Source organism: Gossypium hirsutum, chromosome D10, assembly GCF_007990345.1.
Source record: "Gossypium hirsutum isolate 1008001.06 chromosome D10, Gossypium_hirsutum_v2.1, whole genome shotgun sequence".
Classification (NCBI taxonomy): domain Eukaryota; kingdom Viridiplantae; phylum Streptophyta; class Magnoliopsida; order Malvales; family Malvaceae; genus Gossypium; species Gossypium hirsutum.
In genome coordinates, this window is record NC_053446.1 from 66,516,951 (window position 1) to 66,526,978 (window position 10,028).

Genomic DNA, 10,028 nt, shown 5'->3' on the forward strand with positions numbered 1-10,028 from the left:
ATCATTAATTAAACAGTTAAAAATTTTAAAATGATTAATGTCGACTCTTTTTATAAAATATTCGGGTGGGGATTGGTATAAATCTGTTAAAAAAATTTAATATTCATCATTCCACTTAAGTCAAGATTAATATAAATCTGTTTTATACATTTTGTTATAAGAAAACGCACATATTTTTGTTATGTCATATAAATATACATGTTATATGTTTTGATTAACATTGTATCATCTAATTTTTAATTGAAATAGTGAGTTGTAAATTTAAAGGGGTTGTTTTACTATTTAAATAATGAATCTAACCATTTAACATCTATTGAGTTATTTAGAATTTCTTTCTTCGGTTTAAATTGATTAATTTCAATTAAATAGATGCAAATGAAGAACCAATTAATAAGAAGATAAATTTTTGAAAAAATAAGCAAATTGGGAGGCCGGAAGCCAGCATTAGATATATAGCAAACAATCACTTCATTCAAAGCTCATACTATATGGCAATCCAATTCTTATAAAAAATACATACACACACTTAATGAAATTAGATATCTGGGCAAAGTGCATTCCAGTGCTGATTTGGTAAACCTACATCAAGAAAAAAAATGGTATGTATATATCATCATCTCTTATGTATAATAATTAAAAATATGAAATCATAAAACGATATTAAAAATTTAGTTTTTCTAGAAATATATTCAAAATTCTTACTTTTTTATATTTTAATTATAATTTTTATGGTAATTAAAGATATATTCTTCTATTCTGTTATTTTATCAATATTATATCAATCTCTGACTCTATGAGTGAAAAAGAAAAGAAAAAAGAGCCTAAAAATTATTATTTTATAGAAATAAATACCTCACGTGATGTTGGCTCCTATTATTTTGGGATCAAATTATGTGGATGGAGGGAATGTGGCGCACTTTATAGAAATCCTCTCCTTCTCTTCCATCTATCACTTCAATCCTTTCTTCCAATGACGAAGGTAGTCCTCTTAAATTCAATTCTTGGAGAGTAGTAATGTACCTCAATCCTTCTGGAAACATCCTTAAACTCTCAACGTTGACCAACTCCAATTCTCGAAGGCATGGCATTGAACCTTCTTCTATTTCCCACTCCTCCAACTCAAATAACCAAGACATTTGAAGATAATCAAGTTTAGGAAATATTGGAACCCACCCATTGTTTGAAAAGTCAAAAAGGGTGGGCACTGAAAGTAGAAAGTAAAATTGGTTGGCAAGTTGGGTTAAAAGTTGGCATGGGATAATTGCAATTTTGGTCCCTAATTGTATAGGGACATTGCAAGTTGATCCTTGAACCTCAACTATAAATAGGCCTAACCATTTCTTACTTTCTTCATCCCACACTTGCCATTCTCTACTTAAGGCAATTGTTCTCTCTCCCTATTTGTAAACTTTCACTTGTATTTTTGGAGTGAAATATATTTGGTAGTGCCCGAGGACGTAGGCAAAATTTGCTGAACCTCGTTAAAATTCTAGTGTTCTTTATTTTTGTTCTGCATATTTTGCAAGTGTTATTGTAGTGATTTATTGTGCTATTAAATTACGATAGAGGGATATTCTGGCTAGGAAAGATCTGGTATGTAAGCGATCCTCGTGATCCACCTCTCTTTCTTGGGAATTGAACTTAGTGTGATTTTTCAATACAATAATTTTACTCTTTCACACGCTTCCGCGCAACAATTGGTACCAGAGCCAGGTTCGTACTTGGGGAATACGACCGTTTACGGTACTATTCACGTATACGGTACTATTCACGTATACAGTACTATTCACGTATACGACACTATTCACGTATACGGTACTGTTCACGTATACAGTAGTTGGGATTGAGGAGAAAAATGGCAGCAGCATCGTCATCAGCAAGGACTACTGTGACAAATGCAAAATTTGAAGTAGAGAAATTTGACGGTACCAATAATTTTGGTATGTGGCAGTGTGAGATCCTGGATGTCTTATGTCAGCAAGAGCTGGATATAGCCCTTGAAGAAAAACCTGACAAGATGGATGACAAGGAGTGGGCCAAGATCAATAGACAGGCGTGTGGTACAATCCGCCTATGTTTGGCCAAAGAGCAGAAGTACTCCGTCATGAGGGAGACATCAGCGAAGAAGCTGTGGGATACATTGGAAGAAAAGTTTCTAACGAAAAGTCTTGAAAATAGGCTTTATATGAAAAAGAAACTTTTTCGGTTCACGTATGCACCCGGTATGTCGATGAATGACCATGTGAACTCATTCAATAAAATTTTAGCAGACTTGCTAAATTTGGATGAGAAATTTGAAGATGAAGACAAGGCATTATTGTTGTTGAATTCCCTTCCTGATGAATATGATCATCTTACCACCACATTGCTTCATGGGAAAGATTCAATCACATTTGATGCAGTCTGTAGTGCGTTGTATAGATCTGAGACTCGAAAGAAAGATAAAAGAGATCACAGAGATACAACTGCAGAAGTCTTAACAGTAAGAGGTCGTTCACACAGCAGCAAACCTGGTAGAAGGGGTAAGTCCAAAGGGAGACCCGCCAAAGATGAATGTGCCTTTTGTCGTGAGAAAGGGCATTGGAAAAAGAATTGTCCTAAGTTACAAAAGGGCAAGTCTATTTCTAATGCATGTGTAGCGGAGCATGATGAGGAGTCAGACTTTAGCTTGGTTGGCATGGCAATCGCATGTCAAACGGATGAGTGGATATTGGATTCGGGATGTACTTACCATATGTGTCCTAATAAGGACTGGTTTTCTAGTCTTGAAGAACTAGAAGGTGGAGTTGTTTTTATGGGCAATGATAGTGCCTGTAAGACAATGGGTGTAGGTACAATCAAATTGAAGAACCATGACGGCTCAATCCAAGTTCTGACAGATGTTCGCTATGTACCCAGCTTGAAGAAAAATCTCATCTCATTAGGGGCCCTAGAATCTAAAGGGCTCACAATCACTTTGAGAGATGGATTACTAAAGGTAGTAGCTGGGGTATTGACGGTGATGAAAGGCACTAGAAGAAATAACTTGTACTATTTAAATGGAAGTACAGTTATTGGATCAACATCAACAGCTTCTACGAAAGATGCAGATTCAGAGGCTACCAGGTTATGGCATAGGCGATTGGGACATGCTGGTGAAAAAGCTTTGCAGACTTTGGCGAAGCAAGGCTTGTTGAAAGGTGCAAATTCTTGCAAATTGGAATTCTGTGAACATTGTGTTCTGGGCAAGCAGACGAGGGTAAAATTTGGTTCAACAATTCACAATACGAAAGGAATTCTGGACTATGTTCACAGTGATGTGTGGGGACCTACCAAAGTGGCTTCTTTGGGAGGTATGCACTATTTTGTCACTTTTCTTGATGATTATTCAAGAAAAGTATGGGTGTATCTAATGAAAAGAAAAAATGAAGTTTTGGATGCATTTCTGAAGTGGAAGAAGATGGTGGAGACTCAGACAGGTCGAAAGGTCAAACGACTTCGATCAGATAATAGTACTGAGTACAAAAATGATCCATTTCTACAAGTATGTCAAGATGAGGGCATTGTGCGACACTTCACTGTTCGAGATACACCACAGCAGAATGGGGTGGCAGAACGCATGAATCGGACTATACTGGAGAAAGTTCGATGTATGTTGTCCAATGCTGGATTGAGCAAGGAATTTTGGGCTGAGGCAGTTACATATGCGTGCCATCTAATTAACCGATTGCCATCAGCTGCAATAAATGGAAAAACTCCTATGGAGATGTGGACTGGTAAACCTGCTACTGATTATGATTCTTTACATGTTTTTGGTTCCACTGCATATTATCATGTAAAAGAATCTAAGTTAGACCCAAGAGCAAAGAAAACATTATTCATGGGTATAACTGGTGGTGTAAAAGGATACCGTCTCTGGTGTCCTGATACAAGGAAGATTGTTTTCAGTAGAGATGTAACTTTTGATGAATCAACCATGATGAAGAACGAGGATTCACAAAAGGATGACAAAACCAGTAGTACTTTGCAGCAGGTGGAGTTTGAAAAGGTTAATGATGATCCAGCTAATATTGAAAGAACAAATGATGAAGAAGTTTTGACCCAAGAACTTCTACAGCAACAAGATTCAATTGCATATAGGAGGCCAAGAAGAGAGATTCGTAAGCCTGCTCGCTTTGACGATGTGGTGGCCTATGCACTTCCAATTGCAGATGATGATGTTCCTTCCACTTACACAGAAGCAATAAGTAACTCTGATGGTGTAAAGTGGAAGCAAGCTATGAATGAAGAAATACAGTCTCTTCATAAAAATAGGACTTGGGAGTTGGTGAGACTGCCCAAGGGAAAGAAGGCAATTGGATGCAAATGGGTATATGCAAAGAAGGAAGGATTTCCTGGTAAAAATGAAATTCGATACAAGGCTAGATTGGTAGCAAAGGGTTACGCTCAGAAAGAAGAAATAGACTACAATGAAGTGTTTTCTCCAGTTGTGAAGCATTCGTCTATTCGGATTTTGCTAGCCTTGGTTGCGCAATACAATCTTGAACTAGTTCAGCTTGATGTGAAGACAGCATTTTTACACGGTGATTTGGAAGAGGAAATCTATATGACTCAGCCTGATGGATTCAATGTTGCTGATAAAGAAAATTGGGTTTGCAAACTGACAAAGTCGCTTTATGGATTGAAACAATCTCCGAGGCAGTGGTACAAGCGATTTGATCAGTTCATGAAAGGGCAAAGGTACACAAGAAGTAAATTTGATCATTGCGTATATTTTCAGAAGCTACAAGAAGGAACTTTCATATACTTGCTCTTATATGTTGATGATATGCTGATAGCATCTAAGAGCAAAGTTGAGATTGAGAGATTGAAGACTCAACTCAATCTCGAGTTTGAGATGAAAGATCTAGGTGAAGCTAAGAAGATTCTTGGCATGGAAATATGTAGAGATAGAGCTCATGGCAGAGTTAGCTTGTCTCAGAAGCAGTATTTGAAGAAAGTACTACAGCAGTTTGGCATGAACGAGCAGACCAAACCTGTAAGTACCCCGTTGGCTTCTCATTTCAAGCTTTCTGCACAACTATCTCCTTCGACGAATACGGAACGAGAATACATGTTGCAAGTTCCGTATTCTAATGCAGTGGGTAGCTTGATGTATGCAATGGTGTGTACAAGACCCGACATTTCACAGGCAGTTAGTATAGTGAGCAGGTATATGCATAATCCTGGAAAAGGACATTGGCAAGCTGTGAAATGGATTCTACGGTATATTCAGAAGACCGTGGATGTTGGATTACTGTTCAAGCAGGATAATACACTTGGTAAAGGTGTTATTGGGTACGTTGATTCTGACTATGCCGGTGATTTGGACAAGCGAAGATCAACCACCGGTTATGTGTTTACACTTGCTGGAGGACCAATAAGTTGGAAGTCTGCACTACAGTCTACAGTTGCATTGTCAACCACAGAAGCCGAGTACATGGCTGTAACAGAGGCTGTAAAGGAGGCTATTTGGTTACAAGGTATGGCTAAAACCTTGGGGTTGGTTCAGGAGCATATTAACGTGTATTGTGATAGTCAAAGTGCTATTCATTTAGCAAAGAATCAAGTCTATCATGCACGTACAAAACATATCGACGTACGATTCCATTTTGTGCGGGAAATTATTGAAGAGGGGAAAATTTGTCTTCAGAAGATCAAGACTGCAAATAATCCCGCAGATATGATGACCAAGGTGGTAACAGCAACCAAGTTCGAACATTGTTTGAACTTGATTAATATCCTGCAAGTTTAACAGTTGAAGAAGGCACTATCAAGTATTGTTGTCAAAGGCAGAAAGAATTGTGTGAAGATAAGATTATCCTAATCAAATCTTCAAGGTGGAGATTATTGGAACCCACCCATTGTTTGAAAAGTCAAAAAGGGTGGGCACCGAAAGTAGAAAGTAAAATTGGTTGGCAAGTTGGGTTAAAAGTTGGCATGGGATAATTGCAATTTTGGTCCCTAATTGTATAGGGACATTGCAAGTTGATCCTTGAACCTCAACTATAAATAGGCCTAACCATTTCTTACTTTCTTCATCCCACACTTGCCATTCTCTACTTAAGGCAATTGTTCTCTCTCCCTATTTGTAAACTTTCACTTGTATTTTTGGAGTGAAATATATTTGGTAGTGCCCGAGGACGTAGGCAAAATTTGCTGAACCTCGTTAAAATTCTAGTGTTCTTTATTTTTGTTCTGCATATTTTGCAAGTGTTATTGTAGTGATTTATTGTGCTATTAAATTACGATAGAGGGATATTCTGGCTAGGAAAGATCTGGTATGTAAGCGATCCTCGTGATCCACCTCTCTTTCCTGGGAATTGAACTTAGTGTGATTTTTCAATACAATAATTTTACTCTTTCACACGCTTCCGCGCAACAGGAAATCCATTTGCAGAGCACGCCATTTTACTCCCAATATATGCTTCCTTCAAATAGAGAATCCTCAAATGACATAGCTTTTCTAATACCGCCAATGGATCTTGGCTCAGCTCACAGTCAACCAAAGTTAATTTGACAATATTTGATGGAAGAAATTTCAAAACATGACCGTTCGGATGTGGCTCATCTTCTATCCCACCCACTAATTTCAGTTTGGAGAGGTGATAATATTGAGAAAGGGGTTCTAAGTCTAGGTTTGAGCTATCAGAAAATTTCAAGGACACTGACCTAAGGCGTTGCAATTTGGTTAGCAAGGTTAGGGTAAGCTTCACATATTTTGCTCTGGTAAATGCTATTCCTAAACTCTGAATATTAGTCCACCTAAGCACCGCATTATTTTCAACCGGCTTCCCATCCACCTCTATGAACTTCAAAGTTTCAATATTTTTTGAAGTGAACCCTTGCCGCCAACGAAATCCAGATGAGGAATATTTCCTAGACTTTATTACAATATGCCTTAAACGTTCTAACTTAAACACACCATCTGGAATTACAATGTCATAACAAAACTTGATGTACAAAGTGTACAGATTCTTCAACCTGCCAATAGATCGCGGCAAAATCATTTTGTCATTGTAGTATAACTTCAAGTATCTCAAATGTTGGAGATTACCAATTTCAGTCGACACATGCCACCACTTATTGCCCCTTTTTGCAAGAGTCAACACCCTTAAAAATTTGAAGCTTTTGTATTTTGAAATGCATAATTCTACCAATCTCACATTCTGAGAAAACAACAAAGAGCGTAATTTTGGATGCTCTCCCTTCAAATAAACTTTCGAATGTCTAGGATGAATAGAAATTCTTCGTAGCATAGATTCTGCCAATGTCACTTCAAGTTCATACAGTGGTTGTTGAATAATTTCCAAGAACTTCTCCTCTCTTGCTTTCTTCGTGCACAAGTCCCTCAAGAGATCATGCACTCGACATGTCTCCACATTTGTTCCTGTATAGTCTCGCCTGCTAACTTGAACCAAGCTCCTATCTATAAGCTCTTCTAGGAATTTTTCGCCTAAATCCTCCATCAAGAATTCTTCATTTTCCGGAATGAAACCTTCAGCGATCCATAAACGAATGAGTTCCTTTTTCGGTATCTCCCTATCTTCTGGATAATGACTAAGATACAAAAAGCATGGTTTTAAAGGATAAGGCAAGTCATTGTAGCTTGAAACCAAAATTCTGTTCACTGCCCCATATTGACGATCTTGATGTGGGAGCTCATTTAAGTGTCCATGGATGTTTTTATGAACCATCTCCCATTGAGCCACTGACTGTTTTGTTGCCAGCAAGCAACCCAACACAACAATTGCTAAAGGCAAGCCTCCACATTTTTTCACCATCTCTTTTCCAAGCTTCACAAATTCTTCTGAGCAGCATTGAGAAGCCATTTTGCTCCGTGGGAATGCTTTCCTACACAAAAGATTCCAACTTTCATCATCTGTAAGAAGTGAGAGCTCCACGGGAGTGCTCCAAGGATCGGCACGTGAAGCCACATTTTTTATTCGTGTTGTGAACAAAATTTTGCTTCCCTTTCTTCCTCGTGGAAAAGCAGGTTTAAGAATATCCCAGTCCTCACTTCTCCAAATATCATCGAGGACCACCAAATACCGCTTTTCTTTCAAAGCATCAAAAAGCGTTCTCCTCAGCTCAATCTCGTCCATTTTCTCAATTTTCTCTCTTTCATCGTTAGAAGGAGAGAGAACTTTTTCATCGTTAGAAGGAGAGAGAACTTTCTTCAAGACACTAAGCCAAACTTCTCTCGGCTTACATTGTTGTGAGATAGAAAACCAAGCCAAGAAATCAAAATGGTGTCTCACATCAACATGATTATATACTTTTCTGGCAAGAGTAGTCTTACCGAGGCCTCCCATGCCGACTATGGAAACCACGGCGTGGGGTCTATCTTCTTCAAACATCAACATGGTCATGACATCCTTCGTGCTAACTTCCAAGCTAACAACATCCTCTTCCTCGACATGTGAGTATGTCCTTCTAAACTGTTGCTGCACCTTGAAAATTGAGCTAGAGCCTTCTCCATCATCGGGTATTTCAAAAGCTGGAAGATTCTCGGAAATGTTTTGGAGCTTGGTCTTGATTGCTTTGACCTGCACCCCGATTTTGTGCAGATGATAAGGTTTGGTGAAAATGGAGGTGAATCTCTTGACAATCCCATGAAAACCTCGTTGGTGTGCTGCTTTAAGAATAAAAGAGTCGATGGCATCTTCAGCATCATAAGCAAGATCTCTGATTTCCCACACCCGATTCTGGAAATGCGCATCCTGTTCAAACTTGCTATCCGCGTCCTTCAAGAAACACTGCATTCGCGTCAGTTCAGCCCTTAGGCTCTCAACTTGATCTTTCACATCTTTGAGGAAAACAGCTTCATGGATGAGTAGATCTGAAATTCTTTCAACAGCTAAGGACACAATAGCCTCTTCCATTTCTCCTGCTGGTCCAGAACAGATTCCACAAACTGATCTGCAAGTATTAGTAGAATATTTTTTGTATTAGTGGATAAGTATCTCTCTTTATCAGAAGTTTTGAAGAGCTGTTTTTGGGTGTGAGGTTGGTAATTACTGTTCTTTGGACAGCAAATAGCTGAACTTATTATTATTATTATGGAACGTAACTTTTTTTTAATAAAATAACATATATTCAAACTTAACATGTGGATAACCCTTGTCCTAAGTTAGTTGTATCCCTTCTAACATCAATCTTGCTTTAATTTTATACACTTCATATTTCTTTAATGTCATCGACTAACCACATAATTAATTACTATTAACATATTTAATGACTCTTCCAATTGTAATTGAGTGAGCGCTAGACGAAATTACACCATCTGTATTAAGCTTAACCTAACCACTTTCTAGAACTAACCATTTTAAATCAAAAGCCATAAAATTCGAATGGAACATAGCCATTGAGGGTGGTGAATAACTTCTCGTCCAACTGATACCATCTACCACATCCTAAATAGAGCTATAACTATCGAAAAGGACAAACATATTCCTATTTTTCTATAATAACCAACATATTGTTATTGATTAATAGTAATGTTTATAGAAAAATATAGAGTAAATCAAATTTATTTTGATATCAATAGATGTTGATTTAATAATGAAAAATTCATAACAATTATAAAATAATTTCTTCCAATTAAAAAGCAATTTTTTTTCTTTTTATCTTTTTAAGAAAGACAAGGCAAGTGGACACAAAATTCATTAAATTTTAAAAGTTATAAAATGATAATTGAACTATTTAAATATTTTTATTTTAGTCACTGATCTATTCAATAATTTTTATTTAAGTCATTAGATTATTAGCTTTTTTTTCAAACGTCTGATTAGTTAGGTTAAAGCAACAATTCGATGAATGGTACAATGGATCAATACTCATTGACGAGTAGAATAACATTTACTAGATCAAGTCAATTTGATGGTTGGTGCCGAAGAACGGAGAACAAAACTATTTAGATTTAAATTCGTAGATACGTGACATTTGAAGTTGTTTTATTAAAAAAAAAAACTTAAACTATAGACAAGCAGGGGTAGAAGAGTTAGCGG

General features: G+C 37.2%; 1 protein-coding gene across 1 annotated transcript; it reads right to left on the reverse strand.

Moving 5' to 3' along the window:
- Positions 1 to 863: 863 nt before the first annotated feature.
- Positions 864 to 9,129, reverse strand: LOC107935324 (disease resistance protein RPP8). The gene is made up of 2 exons (XM_041102074.1): positions 6,384 to 9,129; positions 864 to 1,118 (listed from the first exon to the last, which is right to left on the reverse strand). Exons 1-2 carry the CDS (start codon positions 8,901 to 8,903, stop codon positions 885 to 887), a joined length of 2,754 nt encoding a protein of 917 aa, XP_040958008.1. The 5' UTR covers positions 8,904 to 9,129; the 3' UTR covers positions 864 to 884.
- Positions 9,130 to 10,028: the final 899 nt, after the last annotated feature.

What these genes read in the sequence shown, in the direction of transcription:
- LOC107935324 (XM_041102074.1), bottom strand. Translation starts at nt 8,903, where the DNA reads ATGGAAGAGGCTATTGTGTCCTTAGCTGTTGAAAGAATTTCAGATCTA. An exon ending in CTGTTGCGCGGAAGCGTGTG is followed by an intron (nt 1,119 to 6,383) that starts AAAGAGTAAAAT and finishes TGGTTATTTGAG; the next exon opens with TTGGAGGAGTGGGAAATAGA.